Source organism: Spermophilus citellus (assembly GCF_964194105.1).
Source record: "Spermophilus citellus genome assembly, chromosome: 3".
Classification (NCBI taxonomy): domain Eukaryota; kingdom Metazoa; phylum Chordata; class Mammalia; order Rodentia; family Sciuridae; genus Spermophilus; species Spermophilus citellus.
The window spans coordinates 46036496-46060210 of NC_138184.1; the positions used below are offsets into that span (position 1 = coordinate 46036496).

Sequence of the window (23715 nt, forward strand, 5' to 3'; positions counted from 1 at the left end):
CACTTATCATAGTCATATTGTATGTTTAGCTTAATTATTTGTTTGTTATTTGTTTCTTAGAGCTGGAATGCCAGGCCGTCGGAGGAAGGGACTTGCCTCTTCAGTTTTCAGTGTTTAGAGTAGTTCTCAGCCACTATCAAGGGCTCAACAAATATTTGTCAAATGAACAAATAGACAATCATAATCCCTATCTTTCATGGTTGAAATGAAAATTCAGTGAGGTAACAGTGTCTAGTGAATAGGAAGGACTCTCTACATATAGGTTGTTTTTGCACCATTATTATGGTATTTAAGATAGGCTTTGGAGAACATATTAGAAAAAAGGGTATTCCAGTCTTTGCACTTGGAGCAGAAACTTAAAAGTGTGACAAAATGGGTTTTTGGTAAGAGAAAGGACTGGAAACATAGCAATAGAACAGAAGGTGGAAATTGAATTCAAAGTTCAGAATTCTGAAGTTTGTTCTTAACAGTCAGGAACTATGGGCTGGGGATGTGGCTCAAGGGGTAGCGCGCTCGCCTGGCATGCGTGCGGCCCAGGTTTGATCCTCAGCACCACATACAAACAAAGATGTTGTGTCCGCCGAAAACTAAAAAATAAATATTAAAAAAACAAAAAATAAAAATAAAAAAAAAAACCCAGTCAGGAACTAGTCAGGATTTTCAGCAGAGAAAGATATAAGATCTTGATTTGGGGGATCTTTGTGGGGATTATTACTTGTCTTGTGTTTAAAAGTTACATTTTCTAGGGTGGGGAGTGGATTTGTTAATTAGAGAAAATAGTGTTACTTTAAGAAACTTTGAAAGACATTTTCCACATACAGGCTGATAGGACTTGGCCTATGTATATGATCCTCTCTTTTCAGGTAGGCCTCAAACATGTTCCACGGTGGGAGAGCAAAATGAGTGTGGGAAAGACTGAAAATCTTGGTGATCTATTTTTAACCAATCTGGGTTGAATGGAGTTCTAACTCAGCCATTTCTCCTTTCATGATTCAAAATTGCTTAACCTTTGGATTAAGTCTATTTCAGACCCTGGCTATACTTCATGTCTTGGTTTTCCATTTCACATGCAATTTCTGATTATATCTCTCTTTTAATATACCTCACTTTCAGTCTAAAGTCCTGCTTATCTAGGTGCCAAGTCCAGTAGCATTAGCGTCACTTGAGAGTTTATTAGAAATACAGAATTCTCAGAATTCAGCCAGTTCCACTGAATTAGAATCTACATTTTAATAAGATCCCTGGTGATTTATGTGTACCTTAAAACTTAAGAAGAACTGCATTTGAGCATCCCTTAACCAATGGCTGTCCCAGTCTCCCTCAGCAGCCCCTCAGTAACTCAAATAAACATACAACATATTTTCTTTCTAAAACAACTTTCTGGACAAGTCACCTAGCCACCTTCTCCAACTAGAGAGCTTTCCACTTTCTACCTTGTGTGTAGAAAATATAAAGGAATGACTGCTCTAACGGTACAATGTTTCTCAAGGTAGAATCCTTAGATCACTCCCATTTGAATAATCTAGAGGGTTTGTTAAAAATGCAGATTCCTAGCCCCCAACTTGCATCTATTGAATGTGATTCTCTTAAAGGACCCTACAAGCCATTTTTTTCAATTAGTATTTGATATATACTAATCTTCAAAGAACCATCAGAGAACTCTTGGCTCCTGAAAAGCAGCTTCTATTCTTAATACTGCTTTTATTTTCTTTTTTTAAATTCAGTTTTTAAACTTTCTTTTTTTTAATACCTTTATTTATTTATTTATTTATTTAAAGGTTTAACTATTTTCTAAAAAATTTTAGATCTCTTTATTTATTTATTTTTTAACGTGGTGCTGAGGATCAAACTCAGGGCCTTGCACATGCTAGACGAGCGCTCTACCATTGAACACAATCCCAGCCCAATACTGGTTTTCTTGATATTGCATTATCTTTACAACTCTGATCCCACTTCCTTAGCCTGTCCTGCAGAGAGTTATTTGAAATACAGTAGTTTAGTTATGACCCTATTGTTATGTAGTACTGTTTTGTTTTTGTGGAGCTGGAAATTGAGCCCAGGGCCTTGTGCATGTGAGGCAAGCACTCTACTAAGCTATATTCCCCAGCCTATAGTACTGGTTTTTTTTCGAGAGATTGTGGTAAATGCTATACTCACATTTCTTTTTCAAAAATATGGTAGTAGCATTCTAGAATTTCATTTTTGATTAGTTATTCATCACTAATATACAAATGAAATATAAATCAGTAATTAAATGTTTATTTCTCTGCTTCTTAACATTTTCTTATGTAATAAAAGAGAATGCTTTTTTTCTCTTTGATGCTTTCTTTAAGTCACCATGATCTCCTTTACCAGTATCTCACATCATATCAGCCAGTTTTATTGTCAGGCTTATAGGAAAAGTCCCTGGAAAGAGGAAGGGTATCATGGCAGTTATGGTATTTGTAAGTTTGTGATGTTGCATAGGTAAATTTTTTAAAATATTTTTAAGTTGTCAATGTACCTTTATTTTATTTATATGTGCTGCTGAGAATCAAGCCCAGTGCCTCACACATGTTAGGTAAGTGCTCTATCATTGAGCTACAACCCAGCCCTGCATAGGTAAATTTGACTTTATTATACCATTATTCTGGGCTTGGGAATTGGTGGTAGGGTAAGTGACCAAATAAGTGCTTGATGCCTAAACTGCTGGTTAACCTCTTTGTCACTACAGACTGCCATTGAGGAGGGTTCCCACTGCTGACATGAAGGCAGAGAAGAATGGGTAACAGAAAGGTAAAACTCATAGCATACCTACTAGTTAATAAATTAAATTACATAGTTCAACTTTGAATTAATAGATATTAAATGTTAAATTAATAAAATGATACTTCTTGGAAATTAAATTTAAATAAAGCCTTAATCTTAATAAAGAGAGTTCAAGAGGGAGAGACAACAGAATGTATTCCAGACTTCTGCATCCCCCCCACAATAGTATTGTTTTAGATTTATTAATACTGCTTTCAAAAAATTAGAAAATCAAAAAAAGTCTCCCTCTTTGTTTTTATTCTTGAAAAGGTTAAAGGCTTCATGGATATTCTTAAATGTGTCCGTCTTTATATGTCCTTCTGAATTCTCAGCAAAATTTCTTCTTTTAAAATCTTCTGTTGTGCTACCTTCCTTTTTATTCTCATTTTCCTGTTCTTTTCCTTGATTTGTGGCCATTTCTGGGCCTTACCCTTTTTGTTTTGCTTCCTTGGGAAGTTGTAAATTCCCTTAGACAGAAACTGTGTATTCTTTTCTTTGTACATATCAACAAGTATTTATTGGATTATGTATGCTCAGCATAGTGAGACATACAAAGACAAATTATGAAACGGTTTGGCTTGGAAAAAAACCTAACCCATGAACAAGTGTAGTAGTTACTTTAAAGGGGATTTAAGTATATGACTAATGTAGATGTGAGTCCTGATCTTCTGTACTGTCCTGGGGAGGTACAAAACCAATGAAGATGTATATGGGTACCTGGGCCCCTCAATACTAAGAAAATTTGCTTTGGAATCTATAATAAAATTCCCAGTGAATCTACAAAGATTAGATGATCTTAAGCCAACCATTATGGCACACATCTGTAATTCCAGCAATTAGGAGATGGAGGCAGGATTGCAAGTTTGAAGCTAACCTCAACAACTTAACAAGACTGTCTCAATTAAAAAAAAAAAAAAAAAAGGACTGGGGATGTAGGATATAGCTCAGTGATAAGCACCCACCCTGGGGTTTAATCCCCCAAACCAAAACAGGGAGGGGGAGGGAGGGAGAGGGAGAGAGAGAGAGAGAGAGAAGATCACCCTGCAGAGCTGCTCATATTCAAAAGGAAAATAAGCTCAGTAAATATCTCCAATTCATAATGATGAACAAAAGGTGAAGCTTCTTGGTTCAACTTTCCTGGATTCCATAATTTACAAGAATTCCTGTATGCTTCAAGGGTAAGAGGTACTTAAACAGTGGTCATTGCATTAATTAAGCAGATGAAGCCAGTGCCAAATTTAACTTGATTTTAAAAGATCAAATTAAAATAAAGAGGGCTGGGGATGTGGCTCAAGCGGTAGTGTGCTCGCCTGGCATGCGTGCGGCCTGGGTTTGATCCTCAGTACCACATACAAACAAAGATGTTGTGTCTGCCGAAAACTAAAAAATAAATATTAAAATTCTCTCTCTCTCTCTCACTCTCTTAAAAAAATTAAAGATGAGTAAAATTTTTTAAATTAAATTAAAAATAAAAAAGATAACAGGTGAAGTTTCTGCAGGTTATGAAGCAGTTTTTTTTTTTTAAGAGAGAGTGAGAGTGAGAGAGAGTGGTGCTAAGGATCGAACCAGGGCCACACGCATGCCAGGCGAGCACGCTACCACTTGAGCCACATCCCCAGCCCATGAAGCAGTTCTTAAGGCTGAATGAATTATAGTGATTATAGAATGTTTTTGCCTTCCAGTGTTCAGATAATCCTATCTCAGTTTTCTTTTAGAATCTTCTTATTCCATTCTGAGTTCATTTGAGTCACTAGGGCTCAACTTCCAGGTTTAGGATTTATTATGGTTTGAATCTAAACTTTCCCCCAAAAGCTCATGTGTTGAAGGCTTGGTCCCTAGCTGATGGCCCATTGGGGTGGTGGAAACTTTAAGTAGTGGGGCCTAGTGGAAAGGAAGTTAGATCACTAGGGGGGTGCCCTTTATAGGGGATACTGGGATCCTGTCTCTCTTCTCTTTCTCTCCTTTTGCTTACCAGCCACTATGAGAACATCTTTTTCTGGCACATGCTCTTCACCACAGCGTGCCCCCTCATCACAGGACTAAAAGCAGTAGGACCAAATGATCATGGACTGAAACCTCCGAAACTGTGAGCCAACATAAACTTTTCCTCCTTATCTGTTAATTTATCTCAGGTGTTCGTTACAGCAACAGAAAACTGACTATACCATGTTGGAACATGTGACCCAAATTTGACCAGTCAGCTCCCAGAATTCCTATTACCACAGTGTTTATGGTGACAGGCTCAATTTGAAAGATGGAATTCCAGGAGTTTCTTGAAAATTTCCATGAGGAAGTGCTCTTTATTTTTCCATTGGATTTGAATCTGGATGTTTATGAAGGTGAAGCTGTTGGGTGGGGGAGAAGAAAAGAGGAATCACATAGAGCTTCTCTGAGAATAAAACAACTTAGTGAGAGGAAGAACCCAGAAACAGCATCCCAATAGTAGGGGAAGGGAATATAGCTCAGTTATAGAGTGCTTACCTGGTATGTGCAAGGTCCTAGGTTCAATCCTCAATGACAACAACAACAAAAAAAGAAGAAATAAGAAAAATCTTGATGACATTGTTGGAGACTTTGGATAGAGCTGTAATAAAGGAAGATATTCTCTGAATTTTTAAGATATATGAATCATTGTTTCCACCATGCGGCCAGCGCAATGGTTTCATTAATGAGGTTTTGGCATAAAAGTTAGCTAGCAGAGATCGAAATAAAACACACAGACTCAGTTACCTTATTTTTATTGTCAGGTCCGAGACGGCTCCCCTCTCTGGTTCCCACCTCTAACCGCCCGGCAGGGCAGCAAGGATTACTCAGGGCTAGCAGGAGAGAGAGAGAGTGAACACACCAGGGAGTAGCCTTTTATTGGGGTACAAGAAATTTAGGGGAGAATTCCATCCAATGAAGGTTGAGGGGGGCCGCACTCCAAGGCCAGGGTCAGTGATTGGGCCCCTGGGGTCAGTGGTCAGTCACACCGCCACATGGACGGGTTCTCTTATCAGGAGAGGGCCGGGAAAGCTCCGACACAGCCAGAGCGCCTCAGACCCAAACCGGGAGTCGCCCAGTCACGTGTCAGGATGGCTCCCCACAATTGTTACCTTTTATTGTTTAATATATTCAGAGTTGAGTTTTCTGTCCCTTGAAACCCAAAGAGTCCTAATTGATACATAGTTAAATCCTAAATTGTATGGTATCTACTCTAAATGTTTTGGTTGAGTGGGATTAACTAAATATAGTCAAGGAAAGGCCAGTCAGGGAAAGCTTTTATGAGTAAAATGGGTCTTGAATGAATTGGAAAGAGACAAGAAGAGAGAAAATTGGGGGTGAGGGGGGAAGTACATAACTAAAACCTTGGGGGTAGGAATGAGCACATTTTGTCAGTGGGGCCCTGGGGAGAGGAGGATAAGTGCCAGGGAGGACAAAGATGGGAAGTTAAGCTAAATAGGATGAGATTAGGTTTTGGGAGAGTCTTGAAACTGGGGTAAAGGAATTTGATGTGCCCAAAATAGGAACAGATTGATAAGTCAAGGAAGATTAGATCATGTTGAGAGTGGTTAAGGATGGAAGAACCTGATTAGAAAGACTGACTTTCTAAATTGATACATTAATACAGATCATAAGACATACAACAGTGGGGCCAACAACGGTAAAGAAGAGATGGAAGGGATAGAAATGAGAGCAGTGTAAGTCGGGGAAACAGGTTTGTGTGGTTACGAATAATGAAGGCAAGTTACACATAGCTGACCTCACCCTTTGAAGATACTAAGCAGGCAGGTAAATACTTAGTACAGTTAATCAAAGTTAACACACTGGAAGAGGTGGGGACTTGGATAGAAAAAAAAATTTCCCATCAACATTTCAGATGGGGATTCCCATTCTATTTCTGAGTTGTATTTCTACAACAAAGATAATAGTTTGGAAATATTTACCTGTTTGTTTCTCTTGATCTTAATTGCTACCATTATAGTCCAAGCCATCATTTTCTCTCACCTGAATTAAAATTGCCTATTAAATTATCTTCCCATTTTATTGAAATCTCCTCCCCCTCCATATCAGGGGTCCCCAAGACCAAGCACAGTTTTAGTGATTTGCAAGGAAGACTCAGGGCTCAGAATATAATCATGCAGCTATGATTTATGATAGCAAAATGATCCAAAGCAAAATCAACAAAAAGAAAAGACATGTAGGGCAAAGTCCAGAGGAAATCAGGCCCAAACTTCCAAGGGTCCTCTCCCACTGGAGTCAACATTGCATTGTGACAACATTAAGTGAAATGTTGCTAACTATGGAAGCTTATGAATGACTCTGCCCCCAGGAATTTTATTGGAAGCTGGTCTCTTAATCACTGCCTGGCATGTGCCAAAATTCCAGACTCCTCAAAGGAAAGCAAATGGTTCTGAATTGCTATGACTTGAATGTTTTTGTCCTCCCAAAATTCATGTGTTGAAAGCCTAACTCACAAGGCGGTGGTATTAGGAGGTGTGGCCTTTGTGAGGTGATTAAGGTTTTAGCAGCAGAGTCCTCATGAATGGGATTTGTGTCCTCATTAAACAGGCAAGAGACTCCTCATCCTTCCCACCATGCAAGGACACAGCAAGAAGGTGCCATCTATGAGCAACAGAGCCAGACCCCTAATTGATAAAGAATCTGCCAATGCTTTAGTCTTCGACTTCCCAGCCTCAAAAATTGTGAGAAACTTTTGTTGCTTATAAGCCTCTTAATTTATGATATTTTCTTATAGAGCCCACAAAGACTAATAAGATTATCATAAGGTACATTGTACAATTTACATACAATGAGTCATTCTTATCAGTTGGATGATAGGAACCCTCCCCAAATCTAAGTTCCAGCCAAGGACCAACAAGTAAGCTGGGCTTTCAAAGGATAATAATCAAGCCTGCTATGTTAACTCTCCTCTTCCAACCTATTCTTCTGTCAATTGCTAGCAGGAATCTTCTTAAAATATAAATCAGAGTATGTGCATCATATACTTAGACTAAAATTCAAATTCTTTCCCATGGTGCACAAGTCCCCATTTAGCATCAAAACAGCATTCCTCTTTAAACTCTTGCCACTGTCCTCAACATTACCCTCAAGCTAAACTGGCCTCTAAGTTTCTAGAACATCACCACCAGATAGAATGTTCCATGATGATGAGAATGTTCTTTTACACTGTTCAGGTGTCCATTGGCGCCCACCAATCACGTGTACCTATTGAGCATGTAAAATGTGAGGAACTGACTTCCTAATTTTATTTTAAATTTAAATAGCCACATATGATTAGTGGCTATCATATTGAGCAGGGCAATTCTAGAAGACATCAAAATTGTCCCATTTTAAGACCTTTCTTTGTGTATGTAGGAAATTAATGCAATGGTAGACTTCAATTATATTATCAGACAAGGTATCCCAAATATTGAAGAACAGAAGGGCTAACAGACTAAATTAAAATGCTTGAACCACACACACAGTTTATTAAATCAACTTAAAATACAATGTAAAGCAAGGGGGAAAGAAATGGTATAATTTCAAATATTATGATGAAAGTATACGAGGAAGGTGGAAATATTAGAATTTCTGTGTTGCATCAGTCTTCTCAGCTGATGGGCCAGAGTGAGGTTCAAAGAAAGGGGTCACAGTGAGAAGTTTGCCTGGGGTCATGTATGGACATTTGTTCTACCAGAAGGACTCAGGAGAGACAAGTACACACGACTTCTAGGTCAACTCGAAAATGGACGTGTTGAACCAAACATGGCTTTTGTTTGTTTTTGTGGTGCTGGTTGAACACAGGGCCTCACACATGCTAGAAAAGCACTAAACTACTGAACTACATCCCCAACTCTACAAATATGGGTTTTATTTAGGCCATAAATTTACATTTTTGGTTAGAAGACACATGAACCAGAATAGTTATTACCAATGAATGGTTAAAACCTTATAAATAGGGGCTGGGGCTTGGGCTCAGGGTAGCGCACTTGCTTGGCATGTGTAAGGCACTGGGTTTGGTTCTCAGCACCACATATAAATAAATAAAAATAAAGGTCCATCAACAACTAAAAAAAAGTTTAACCTTATGAATATTAAACACTCACATATAGTCAGTCTATCCTGGACATTAATTGTCTGGTATACGTTTAATTTGTTATGAATACTTAGTGCCTAGGTGTTTTGTGTATATTATGCCTCATTAATATTAATTACATTAATATTAATATTAATTACATTAATATTAATCCTTTTATTTTCATCTACATTTAACATACACATGCTCCACCCACTAATTACTTAATACATTTGAATTTCATCTACCTTATTTTTTAAATTTTCACCTGTAGCATAACTTACTATTCTCAAACAGTATAACAAATGCACTTTACACCTCTACACATATTTCTTCTCTGTAAAGTGACCTTTATCTGGCTCATCCCATAATAAGCTCCTATAGATTCTTTAGGTCTCAGTGAAAATGTCCCTTCTTCTGAGAGGCCCTCCCTGTGAGTTATAGATTAAATTTAATCCTCATCAAGTTCTTATGTTGAAGCCCTAACCCCCAATGTGACTGTATTTTGTAATAAGGCCTCCCCAATTCAATAGAATTGATGACCTTATAAGAAGAGGACAAGACATCAGACCTCTCTCAGTCTGTCTATCTGTATCTCTGTCTCTCCACACTTAAGACATTTCATGAGAAAATATAGCAAGAAATCAGCTGTCTACAAACCAGGAAGAAAGGCTTTACCAGAAAGCTAACTGATCTTGACCTTCTAACCTCTAGAATGATGAGAAAATAAGTTTTTGTCATTTAAACCACTCAGTCAGTGATCTATTGTTATGGCAGCCTCCATGTTGCTTTTACTTACATTATTTCTGAAACCAAAAATGTGGGTTTTTCCCCTCACACTAACCAATTCTTGAACTCTTCATATACCAACGGGTTATCAAATAATTCAATTGACTTCTGACCCAATCTGTCTAGATTCAGCAGCATATTCTACGAATTAAAGACTCAAACCTCAAAACTGCTCTCCCATTTCTGATGCCAGCTCAAGTCCTGATTGCCATCTATACTTCTGATCAACCAGCTATAACTTAGGTGTTCCCATTATTTCTTCTTCAGGTTTGATAATTTGCTAGAATGGTTCATGGTAATCAGAGAAACATTTTATTTGCTATTATGAAGTCTATTATGAAGACTATGACTCAGGAATAGCCAAGTGGAAGAAATGGATAAGGTAAACAGCCATAGAAGTGGGGAGTGGAGCTTCTATGCCCTCTCTAAGCACTGATATGTTCACTAACCTGGAAGATCTCTGAATCCTGTCCTCTTGGAGTTTTATGGAGGTTTCAAAATTCATGGTGGAATCATACTAGGCAAGTGTTCTACCACAGCGCCAATATATTAAATTTTTTGAGGAACCTCCATACTATTTTCTATAGCAGTGGCACCATTTTACATTACAACCAACAATGCATAAGTGTTCAATTTCTCCACATCCTTGTTGAAATTGGATCTTCCTTGCTCTTGCCATTCCTCCCTTACTTGCTCCTGCCTTGCTTCTCTCTCTTCTTTTTTTGGGGGGTGAGGGGATATCCAGGATTCAGCTCAGGGGCACTCAACCACTGAGCCACATCCCCAGCCCTATTTTTTTTTTTTGTGTGTGTGTGTATTTTATTTAGAGACAGGGTCTCACTGAGTTGTTTAGCATCTCACTTTTGCTGAGGCTGGCTTTGAACTTGTAATCCTCCTGCTTTGGCTTCCTGAGCTGCTGGGATTACAGGTGTCCATCACTGCACTGCACCTCGCCTTCCTTCTCTCTTTCTTAATGATAGCTACCCTAATAGATATGAAATTGTATGTAATCATGGCTTTGATTTGCAATCTCTAATGATTAGTGATTTTGAGCATCTTTTCATGTGCTGATTTGACTATCTGTTTATTCTCTTTGAATAAATTCAAGTCCTTTTTCTGTTTTTGAATTGGGTTGTTTTTATGTTGTAGAAATTCTTTATATATTCTAGCTATTATTACCTTACCAGATAAATGTTGGCTAATATTGCCTCCCATTCTGTGAGTTGCTTTTTCACTCTATTGGAGGTATCCTTTGATACACAAAAATTTAATTTTGATTAAGTCCGGTTTTATTGATTTTTTTTCCTCTGCTGTCTGTGCTTTTGGTGTATATCTAAGAAATTATTGCCACATACAATGTCATAAAGTTTTATTCAGTGTTTTCTCCTAAGAGCTTTGTAGTTTTGATTTTAATGCTTAGATCTTTGACCCATTTTGAATTATAAATTGAATATGATGTCAGATATTGATGTTGAAAGGATGCAACTTCATTGTTTTCCATGTCGATATTCAGTTTTCCCAGAATTATTTGTTGAAATGTCTGTCCTTTCTCCATTGACTGGTCTTGTCACTCATATTAAAAATTATTTGAAAAAAAATCATTTGAACACGTATGCAATGGTTTATTTCTGTATTCTCTGTCTTTATGCCACTCCTGCACTGTTTTGATTATTGTAGCTTTGTAGTAAGTTTTAAAATCAGGGAGTATGAGTCTTCCTTCATTGTTGAAACTAAATTTTTAATCCACCATCTTTTAAAAATTTGTTCTTTTTAGATAGACATGACAGTAGAGAGTATTTTGATATATTACACATTTGTGGAGTATAACTTCCCATTCTCGTGATTGTACATGATGTGGAGTTACACTGGTTGTGCATTTGTATATAAACACAGGAAAGTTATGTCTGATTCATTCTACTGTCTTTCCTCTTCCTTCTCTTCTTCCTCCTTTGTCTAATCCAATGAAATTCTATTCTTCCCTCCCAACCCCCTTATTGGGTATTAGCATCTTCTATTAGAGAGAATGTTTGGCCTTTGGTTTTTTGGGATTGCCTTATATCAGCATGATAGTCTCAAGTTCCATTCATTTACTGGCAAATGCCATACTTTCATTCTTCTTTATGGCTGAGTAATATTCCACTGTGTATACACCACATTTTCTGTATTCATTCATCAGTTGAAGGGCACCTAGGCTAGTTCCATTGCTTAGCTATTGTGAATTGATCTGCTACAAACATTGATGTGGCTGTGTCACTATAGTGTGATGTTAATCCACTATCTTAAATCATTCATAGGAGTTGTCATCTCAGTGACAATGTAAAAATACCTGTTCATATCTATTATTTATAATGAGAACTAATCCTCTTTGTAAATTCTTAACAGGACAGTGTCCAGGAACAGCAGTCTTAGGTTGGCATCTTTGTATTTCCTTTATTCTTCCTAGACAAAGCTCTTATCCTAGTCTTCTGTTCAGGCTGTCACTGCTGTACTGGGAAATCTGCCAAAGAAGACTTCCTGGATTCAGTTTCATTTAGGTAATTCTCTTACTTTGTACAGATTCTATTAGTTTTCCTAGAATAGAGAAGAGAATAAACATATTCAAAACAAGTTGCTTGGGATTTTTCCCAGGCAAGGTTAGATTAATAAAAAACAAAAATCAATGAGGGAAAAACCATGACAGAAAGCTGAAGCCAGACTCTGGTAACTGAAGAGGAGCCTTGGTTGTTTTAAATGATAAAAGGAGAATCAAGGATATTTTTGTGTGACCTTTGAGATTCTCTTTCCATTATAGGTTGTGCTGAAGAAAAATCATAGTTTGAGATACTTCTTCGTATTTTGTTTTTCTCCTAACAGAGACAGAGTGAGACAGTGAAAAAGAATGTTGGGTTATGTCTAAGAGGTATGTCTGAAAGCATTTTGTACTGACTTAATATGAGAACTAAGGCATTGGTTTGCTAAGCTACAAATTCCTTTACCATGTGTTGAGACAATCAATACATCTCCAAAAACTCTAATAGCTTGTGGGGAGCCAGTCTGAATGATTTGCATTCTCCTTCCCTGAATGGAGAGGCTTCTGATTGTCATTACATCTTGTAGTGTCCTGGACATTGCCCCAGTCTCGGAGATTGAGGACGCCTCTTCAGATGTAGGCATGTCGCCCCATGGATTGAGCTACACTCACCTGTTCCTTTGTGATATTACCCCTTTGCCCTGTTTGGGATAGAATGTTCCATGGAAACGCCCTTTGTGTATTTCTTTCTCTTGCTCTGCCTTTGGGTGTGGCTTTCCTAGATGTCAGTCAACCTGCTGGCAGCAAACATCAGGAAGCAAGACTCAACCTCCTGAAGCCTGACCCCATGCCTCATTTGAATGGCTTCTCCTCAATAAAAGGATTTAGCATGTGTGCTCTCTCTCTTTCTGTGGACCTTTATGGTCAGAGGAGCCATCACAGGAACCCAAAGAAAAAGGTATCTCTGTCTCTTGTGTGGTTATTTCGTGCAGCCCAGTTCCCCCGGTGTGACCCTGAGTGTTTTAGTCGTGAGAAATGTGACAATAGCTCTAATAATATTATAAGATTTTTAACGTTTTCTAAATATTATTTCTTTAATTCCCTAATTCTCAGAGAATTGTGTAAAACCCATCTATATACATAGGTTTCTTTTTTATCTGCCCTGCTAAATTAAATTATAAGGTCCTAGAAATATGCTCTCTCTCTGTGTATGTGTGTGTGTATCTTATATTGTGTGCATGTATGAATATGTAACAATGAATCCCACTATTACATATGATTATAATGCAGCAATAAAAATATAGAAAAAAGGAAAACATATCTTATTCAGCTTATTCCTCACAGTTCACTTTATCTTTCTTTTTTATTTTTCCTTTTTTAGCAGTGCTGGGGATTTAACCCATGGAATTCTACCACTGAACTACATCCCCAGCTATTTTATTTTAAGACAGTCTCACTAAGGAAAAAAAAAAGAATCTCACTAAGTTGCAGAGGCTGTCTTTGAACTTGAGATCCTCCTGCCACAGCCTCCCAAGTAGTTGGGATTACAGGCATGAGCCACTATGCCTGGCTAGCACTATATCTTTCATAAGTTAAATAAATATTTGAATGAAGAGAGAATGAATTCAATTATCTATTTTTGTTTTGAAGATTATTTTTCAAGAAGACTTGTTTCTTTCCTTGTGAGATAAATATTCTTTAGCTCAATGATAATGATTGCATTATGGCTCTAAGAAGTCCCATTGCCTTCCTGCATTTTGCCCCATCTCTATCCCCTTTAGTTAAAGAATGGCTGATGGGGCTGGGGATGTGGCTCAAGCGGTAGTGCGCTTGCCTGGCATGCGTGTGGTCCAGGTTCGATCCTTAGCACCACATACAAACAAAGATGTTGTGTCCGCCAAGAACTGAAAAAAAAAATAAATATTAAAAAATTCTCTCTCTCTCTCGCTCTCTCTCTCTTTCTCTCTAAAAAAAAAAAAAGAATGGCTGATTAGGTCTGGGTTTCATATGTACTAATCTCCTTATCAAATGACTGTTCAGCCACATTCAGTGTTCTCTTCAAAATAAGCTTTTTCTTTTTTTATTTCTTTTTTTTTGTATAAGATTGTTTATTTTTTTGGATATATATATATATATTTTTTTCCTTTTCTTTTTTTATTGGTTGTTCACAACATTACAAAGCTCTTGACATATCATATTTCATACATTAGAAGCAAGTGGGTTATGAACTCCCATTTTTACCCCAAATACAGATTGCAGAATCACATCGGTTACACATCACATTTTTACATACTGCCATATTAGTGACTGTTGTATTCTGCTACCTTTCCTATCCTCTACTATCCCCGCTCCCCTCTCCTCCCCTCTTCTCTCTCTACCCCATCTACTGTAATTCATTTCCCTCCTTGTTTATTATCCCATTCCCCTCACAACCTCTTATATGTAATTTTGTATGACAATGAGGGTCTCCCTCCATTTCCATGCAATTTCCCTTTTTTCTCCCTTTCCCTCCCACCTCATGTCTCTGTTTAATGTTAATCTTTTCTTCCTGCTCTTTCTCCCTGCTCTGTTCTTAGTTGCTCTCATTATATCAAAGAAGACATTTGGTATTTGTTTTTTAGGGATTGGCTAGCTTCACTAAGCATAATCTGCTCTAGTGCCATCCATTTCCCTGCAAATTCCATGATTTTGTCATTTTTTAGTGCTGCGTAATACTCCATGGTGTATAAATGCCACATTTTTTTAATCTATTCATCTATTGAAGGGCATCTGGGTTGGTTCCACAGTCTAGCAATTGTGAATTGTGCTGCTATGAACATCGATGTGGCAGTATCCCTGTAGTGTGCTCTTTTAAGGTCTTCAGGGAATAGTCCGAGAAGGGCAATAGCAGGGTCAAATGGTGGTTCCATTCCCAGCTTTCCCAGGAATCTCCATACTGCTTTCCAAATTGGTCTTCTTTTAAAATTATGAATAGGCTGAGAAGTTTTTCCAAATCTTTAAGTTCTGGTTCCTTCTTGCTTAACACTTCCGCTTTCTTTTTTTAAAATATATTTTTTAGTTGTAGTTGGACACAATACCTTTATTTTATTTATTTAATTTTATGTGGTGCTGAGGATCAAACCCAGCGCCTCGCACACCTAGGCGAGTGCTCTACCGCTGAGCCACAACCCCAGCCCTAACAATTCCTCTTTTAATTGATTTTTTCCTTTCATGCTTTTTACTATAAACAGTGAAGAAGCACTAAGGCACTGCTTCAACACTTTGCTTACAATCTCCAGTTAAATATTCAGTTAGATATTTAGCTCTTTTCTAAGACCTCACCAAAACCATCATCCTTAATACCTATATTTCTAGTATGCACCTCAAAATTCCCCCTGTCCCTACCCATTATTCAATTCCAAAGTTGCTTCTACATTCTTAGATATTGTTATAGTAGCACCTTACTCTCAGATTCAAAATCTATATTAGTCTGGGTTCCCCAGAGAAACAGAACTACTAATAATATACATATGCAAACCCATATAAAATAAGGAATCAGCTCACACAGTTATTGAGGCTGGTCTATAATTGGTAAACTGGAGACCGAGCAAAGCCTAAGAGTTCTACTCTAAGTCCAAAGGCCTGAGAACTTATGGTACAAGTTCCAGACCAAGTCTGAGTCAGAAGGCTGATGACCAATGTCCAAGCTCAAAGGCAGTCAGGCAGAGAGCAAATTCTCCCTTACTCAGCATTTTTTTTTTTTTCCCCTGTTCAGGCCCACTCACACTGGGGAGGGGAATCTGCTTTATTCAGTGTACTTATTTTCTAATGTTAATCTCATCCAAAATGCCTTGTAGACACACCCAGAAAAATGTTTAACCAAATATCTGTGCACTTCATGGTCCAGCCAAATTGATACATAAAATTAATTATCATAGTGGACTAGCAGTTTCTTTCTTTTTAAAATATTTTATTTTTTAGTTGTAGTTGGACACAATACCTTTTTTTTACTTATTTATTTTTTTTATGTGGTGCTGAGGATTGAACTCAGGGTCTCTCACGTGCGAGGCGAGTGCTCTACCACTGAGCCACTACCCCAGCTCTGGACTAGCAGTTTCTATCACAAGAAATATTGGTGAAAACATTAAATTTTATTTTCGTTCTGTTTTAGCTGAGAGTTTTTTCTTGTTATAAAAAATTGTTTAATTTCAAAGATGTTACACAGATAAAGTAAATGAAATGTTTAATTCCAAGAAAAAAATTCCCTTTATACCAGGACTTTTTTTTCCTACTCCAGTGGCTTTTTAAATTTTTTGCATATAGTCTATAAAACAGTACCATTTCTAATATTTTGTTTGTAACCTACTATTTTCAACTTAAAATACATGCTTTGATGGTGGATGCCTGTAATCCCAGCTATTCAGGAGGTCAAGGCAGGACAATCACAAGTTTGAGGCCAGTCTCCATTATTTAGCAAGACCTTCTCTCAAAATAAAAAATAAGGGGCTAGAGGTACAGTTTACTAGTAGAGTTCTTACCCAGAATGTGTGAAGCCCTGAGTTGAATCCCCAGCACTCTGGAAAAAGAAAAAAGACATAAAAATAAAAAAGAGAGATGAGGATGTAGCTCAGTGGTAGAACACCTCTGGGTTCAATCCCCAGCACCTTAAATAAACACAAATATAAATATATATATATATATATATATATATATATACACACACACACACACACTGCACACACACATATATATAATTTGAACACTTTCTAAAATATTAATCTGTGACATTTTTATTCACTGCATAATAGTCTTTTAAATGGATATATATTTTTCAATCAATTTCCTTTTACCAAACATTTATTTAATTTTTGGTCCTGGGGATTGAAAGAAGGGGTCCTAAGGAACATTTCCAGTCCACTTTTTATTTTGAAACAGTGTCTCACTAAGTTGCTGAGGTCTTCTAAATTGCTGAGGCTGGCTTTGAACTTGTGATCCTCTTGCCTCAGCCTCCTGAGTCACTAGGATTATAGGGGTACACCATCATACCCAGTCCTCATTGTTGAATAAATAGGTGGTTTCCAATTCTTCAGTATTATAAACAACTCTTTTTTAAAATATTTTTTTAGTTGTAGGTGGACACAATACCTTTATTTTATTTGTTTATTTATTTATTTTTTTGGAAGTTTTTTAATATTTATTTTTTAGTATCGGCAGACACAACATCTTTGTTTGTATGTGGTGCTGAGGATCGAACCCGGGCCGCACGCATGCCAGGCGAGCACGCTACCGCTTGAGCCACATCTCCAGCCCTTATTTGTTTATTTTTATGTGGTGCTGGGGATCAAACCCAGTGCCTCATGCATGCTAGGCAAGCATTCTACCACTAAACCACAACCCCAGCCCTATAAACACCTCTTTTATACTCTTAATATTTCTTTTTTTCTTTACACATTTTTTATTGGTACATTAGTTTAGTATCTCTTAATGTTTTAATTATGAAAGCAATATAGGCCCTCTCTAACTAAAATAATATGGAAGTTGGTAACATAAAAAGCAAAATTCCCTATTTTATTCACCTGTACTTGTATTTTCCAACACTTCTATTCTCCATGAGGCAAATAATACAACTACTTCTAATGGTTTACTGTGTATCTTTCTGACTCTTTTTGCTTCCTGCTTTTTTTCTTTTACATTTATTCTATAACCTGTAAACCTTTTGTTTTGTTTTTCATTCTCAGCCTCAAGTAGCCTCTTTGCTCTTCTGCTTAGTTTGGGATATCAGACAAACATATTTGTTATAATTATATGTAAAATTCAGACAAAAAAATATATGAGAGAATGCCTCACATCTCTCTAATTAAAAAGCATGAAGTTTACTGATTATCTTTTCTGCTTTGAATTTCAGCTGCTATTAGGTGTGTGAAATCTACTTCCTGGTACTGTGTCAGACAGTTGGAAAAGTAACCTTCAAATAAGTTAAGTGTTAATATATTTACTTTTCATAAGCTAAGGGTGCACTACATTTAAGAAAATCTAAAGCTAGTTGTGGTAATGCACATGAGGCAGAAGTAGGAGCATCACAAGTTGGAGACTAGACTTGGGAACTTAGTGAGACCTTAGTGAAACAGGGCTGGGGATGTGGCTCAGAGGTATATCACCCCTAGATTAAATCCTCAGTACCACACACACATACAAAAAGATTTTATATTAACTTTTCATGTGTTTACACAACTGACCATGAAGGGAAATTCTGTAGAACAAGAGAACAGTGATATATGTAATATATATGAGATGTGTATATATATTTATGTGTGTGTGTGTGTGTGTGTGTGTGTACTTTTTCACTCTCAGTAGATACTAAAGTACCTGCCATGTGCGAGGTACTGTATACATATTTAAAATGTAAAGATGAAAAAATACAAAGCTCTTCCAATTTTTTAAAGATTTCATGAACACTGTTGAGGAAGCACCTAATAGTTTTATAGTCTTTGGTTCAGTCTTACCTTCAAAATATGCATTAGAACATTTTGTCTTTCAGAGATAACACAATACTGGCCTTTGTGTATTTCTCTACATATTTTCTTGCCACTGCACTGTAGTTATGTCCCAGGAGCCTTGGCCACATTTGGCTCAGAAGCAAGAGGGAAATCCCCTTGTTGTCCAACCAGATGGATACCTAAGGCATTTATTCTCCTTGCAGGTCCTTTTAGTAAAACCAAGCCCAGAAATCTGACATTGCAATTCCTTCCTCCCTCCCCACATTCCTACCCTTTCTCTTCTATGAAAATTACTGAAATGCCAGGAGTTTGGTTAGGGGTGATAGAGAAGTCAGGAATGTTTTTAATCCTGTGTTCAGTGTTCTTGGTAATATTAGAAGAGCAGTAGAGCCATGAATCCAGTCATGCTCTTGGCTAAAGCAGCCTACCCTGACTTTAGTGCTCCTCACATGAAAAAAAAAAAAAGACTTAGGGCTTTAGCTGATGATAAACACAACCTAAGCCAAAATGTGACCTAACTGCCAAAACAAGCAAATGTGATCTGATCTGAATTGCCATTAATAGAAGGTTAGTGGTGGGGACAAGCAAAGTAATAGTCCCATGTTATATTCTTTGGTGGCCAGGGTCATACCTGGAGGATGGTATTTCCTCTATATTTTAACAGCCATGCAAAAGAAGTTGGAGTATGCTCAAGTTGGGCAATAAGATGATGAATGGCCTAGAAACTACATCCTTTGAGGAACAGTTGGAGGATCTGTGGTAGTTTACCCTAGAAACTAGAAGACATGGTGGTATGGGATAACTATTTTGGAACATTCACAGGACTATCATGTAGAAGAGTTGGACTGTTCTGTGTAATCTCAGCAAGCCCAACTTAGACTGATGGGTGTACATTACAAAGTGTCTGATCTCTTTTCTCCATAAAAGGAAGAAATTTCTAGACCTTATGAACATTTGAAAACAGCAGCTCTGAAAGGTAGTGACTTAACTTTAACTTGGGGGTATAAGAAAAGAGGTTGACTGAATATCAGAAGATGAAAGGATAGGATAGGAAGTTTGAAGAGATGATCTGATCCAAGATCCTTCTAGAGTCAAAGATTCTAATGACAAAAACTTAAGAAGGTGTTACTCTTTTTTCCTCCAAGGTTCCACACAAGTATTAACCTTAGAAACTGTTAAAATAGACTCTAAGGATTCTGTATATGAAGGTTTAAGTAATAAAATGTGCATGTTTTCCAAAACAGACTGAAGATTTTTTTTCCATTAAAAAACTCTTGGGCTGAGGTTGTGGCTCAGCGATAGAGTGCTCGCCTAGTGTGCGTGAGGCCTTGGGTTCGATCCTCAACATCACGTAAAAATAAATAAACAAAATAAAGGTATTGTGTCTAACCAAAAAATAAATATAAAAAACTCTCTATATTCTTGGTGAGCTTGATTTCTCATAAAATGTCTGATCCTCTTAATATGTTGTTTTTTAAAAATAAATATATTTTTATAACTTTATTTCATTTATTTGTTTTTTATGTGGTGCTGAGGATCGAACCCAGGGCCTTACCCATGCCAGGCAAGCACTGTACCACTGAGCTACAGCCCCAGCTCCTTAATATATTGTTTCAAGGGTACAATATTGTGATAAGATTAACTTTTTTTAAATAATTTTTAAAAAGATGGGCACATATCTTTATTTATTTATTTTTATGTGGTGCTGAGGATTGAACCCAGTGCCTTATGTGTGCTCTATCGATAAGCTATGACCCCAGCCCTGATAAGATTACCTTTAGCCCAATATTATAAAGCAGCATTTCAGAGAATGGCAGTTTGTGGTCAAATGTCAAAGAACTAGCCCTGTGGAGCAACTGGTCTTTGGAGGTCATTAATCATTAATAATGAAGTAGCATCCAGTAAAATGTGTGTGTTAGGATAGCTTGACTCTCCCCAACAGTTAATGAAGTAATGGTCATTCTCATTTACCAATGCACAAACTGGGGCCCAGAGCTTCTTGCCCACCATGATCGTGCATGGGCTGGCACTAGTATCCAGACTGATTTTTTGTCCAATCCTCTTTCTTATATTGACTGTTTTCTTCTATATAGTATGTTTAGAATCTTTCATAAAGGCAGAATATAATTTTCCTCTCTTCTTTTTTTAAGAATTTTTTTTTAGTTGTAGTTGAACACAATACCTTTATTTATTTATTTTTATGTGGTGCTGAGGATCGAACCCAGGGCCTCACACATTCGAGGCAAGTGCTCTACCACTGAGCTACAACCCCAGTCTACATTTTCCTCTCTTAATGATAGTGGTTCTGTGGAGTACGATGGCAGGTTGACTTGATCAAAGACTTGGCCTCTAACTTAAATGGTGTCTTTAAGTTCATCTTTTATCCTAAAGAAAGTTTCTAGCAGACACCAATACTGATGTCTGAGAACACTTGACCATCTCTTTAAAAATAAAGATTCCAACACTTACTCCAAATAAAAATTACAAGGATGTGGAGAGGGTAGTGTTTGTCCAGTGGAGTAGATTTAACTGGGTAGTGCAGCAAAAATACTTATGAGATCAGAATGAGTCAGAAAACCTGGGTTTAAGTTTGTTTTATTACCTTGCTGCCTATTAATGTGACATGTTCTTCACGTGGGGCTTCAATTTCCTAATAGTTATATAGGAATAATAATAGGATTTTTGGGGTAGTTGGGAATATTAGATATGATAATAAGTATGAGAGTATAAACATTTTACTGTTTAAAAATATGTTTATTGTATATTCTCATCAATTGTTTTCTACCCATTTTTCTCTTGGGGTATTATTGTATTTTCTCTTTACTTTCACTCCTGTTTATTGCCAGCATAGTAGGTGCTGTAGCAATAATCAGTAATAATTCAACAGAACAAGTGCCTCTGGGTGCAGCCTAGTGCTGATCTCAGAAAATACAAAGAAGCCTGAGACCAGCCCTTGTCCCAGTGTGCAGACAGCATGATCCACAAATTGCTGTGAAAGTCAACCTGTAGACCAACAAAGGTGGGAGAGGCGTCAGTAGAGAGGGAACAGCTGAGGGAAGGTACAGCTCAAGCAGTCACTGGAGTTGTCATACTTGTTGGGCCAGTAATGTAACCTCTCAAAACCTGAATTTCCTTATCTTTAAAGAGAAATAAATAATGCCTACCAACTTATGATGATGTGAGGATTCAAAAGTAATATGTGGCTAGGTGCAGTGGCTCACGTCTATAACCTCAGCTACTGGGGAGGCTAATGTGGGAGGATCCTATATATAAAATATAAAAAATAAGGGGCTGGGTTTATAGCTTAGTGGTAGGGAGCTTGCCTAGTATGTGTGAGGCACTGAGTTAGATTCTCAGCATCACATATAAATAAAATAAAATAAAGGTCCATTGACGACTAAAAAAAATTACAAAAAATAAAATAAAAAGGGCTGGAGATGTAGTTTAGTGTTAGAGGGCCAGTGGGTCCAGTCCTCAGTGTGGAGGGGTGTAAATAATATGTGTAAATATTTGTACTTGAACCGAGCACATCAAATGGCACAGGGTAAGAGTTTAATAATGTTTGCCATTGTTAATGCCGTTTAAATAATTTAATACTACCTTACTGTGATGGTCAATGCTGTCATTCCAAGAATAAGTCATTGCCTGGTCGTTGGACGGAGAACAAGAGTGGCAAAGATTCATACGCCACGGTTTCAGTCTTCAAGAGCTTTAAGACGAGGCCAGCTTCACAGACCTAGACCGGCAGCATCGTAACGTCTCCAAGTCCGCGCGCTGGCTTGGGAGACCAAGCCGAACCGGGCTCCCAGGGTCACGTGGCCTGAAGCCCCGCCCCTACCAAGCGGGTTCCCGGCAGCCGCAGTAGCGGCTGCTGCGCGTGCGCCGAGCCGCGCGCTCTGCGGCGCGGTCCACGGTGGAGGCGGCGCAAACAGCAAAGGGGCGGCCGATGGCTCTGCGGGGCCCAGCTGGCTTGGGGCCCGGCTCCTGCGGGCCGTTGGACGAGGCTGTGGCGGCGGCCGAGGGGCGCGAGGTGCCGGCCCTTGTGGCGACGGGAGCTACGCTGGAGGACGATGAAGAGGACGATGGCCGCGGCCGGGGCCTGCTGCGCTGGGACGGTTTCTCGGCATGGCTGCACTGCGTGTGTGTGGTGGGCTTCGACCTGGAGCTGGGCCAGGCGGTGGAGGTGAGGCCCGGCCGCACCCTGTCTCCACGCTTCGCCCCCGCGCGGGCGCGTCTGGCTCCAGCAGAGCCTGTGGCCCGCGGGCCGGCCGGCCAAGACCCCAGCTGCCGCTCATCCGGGCGTGGCCCGCAGCCCCTCCGCGGGTTGGGCCTGGCTGCGGTTCGTCTGCCGTTCTCTTGGGAGGATCTTGGGCTGTGGCTAGGGTTGAAACGTGAGCTATAGGCCCCTCCTAAATGCTTGTCTTAAAAAAAAAAAAAGAAAAGTAAAAAAGTCACAGGAATAACTGAAAGGGTTAGCAGCACCTAGAGAAGGCAGCAGGCAGGATGTTTGAGACTTGCATGAGAAAGAAACAATATTTTGACGTATGGTGAACTGTAATAGCTTAAATTGAAAAAGTTTTTAGGCATTTTGTTCGATGCCTTCTTTTTATTATTCATTTCTGTTATTTCTTAATACTGTTTCTGGAGTAGTTGGCCTGAGGACTTATGTCAAGATGAACATAGGGAAAATAATTTGCTTGTAAATCTCAAATTTTCTGTCTTTTTATGTCATCTTATTGATTTCAGTAATTTTTGATAGTGTGTAGGTCCTTTTTTGTAACACAAAAGATTGTCTTTATGTGTTCCTCCTTACCCCCCCCCCAAAAAAAAAAAAGTTATCAAAAGGTCATATATTTAGAAATTTTGTATTGTTTTTTCTTTTGGTGTTAATGACAGTTTTTAATCTTATTATGACTTTGGTGGTCTAAATGGACGGAGAAAAAAAATTGACAAGAACTGCTGCTTTTATGTTTAACCTGTCTTCTTGATGTTTTATCATTATACAGTTCAATAAGCATTGAGTTTTTGCTAAGATCTAGGCAATATGCTAGTTACTAGACATATAGATATAATGATATACTTTAACTTGTATATTC

General features: G+C 38.1%; 1 protein-coding gene across 4 annotated transcripts in view; it reads left to right on the top strand.

Annotated features, from left to right (window-relative positions):
* The first annotated feature begins 22219 nt into the window (after positions 1-22219).
* The window catches only part of DENND6A (DENN domain containing 6A), a 72343-nt gene continuing 70847 nt past the window's right edge, over positions 22220-23715 (top strand). For 2 of the 4 annotated variants that reach the window (XM_081284141.1, XM_081284143.1), the window contains exon 1: positions 22220-22802. In XM_081284141.1, coding sequence (XP_081140267.1) covers positions 22566-22802 — 237 coding nt within the window. In that variant the 5' untranslated portion in view covers positions 22220-22565. The remainder of the gene's footprint in view (positions 22803-23715) is intronic. The other 2 variants (XM_081284144.1, XM_081284142.1) reach the window with 2 other exon arrangements.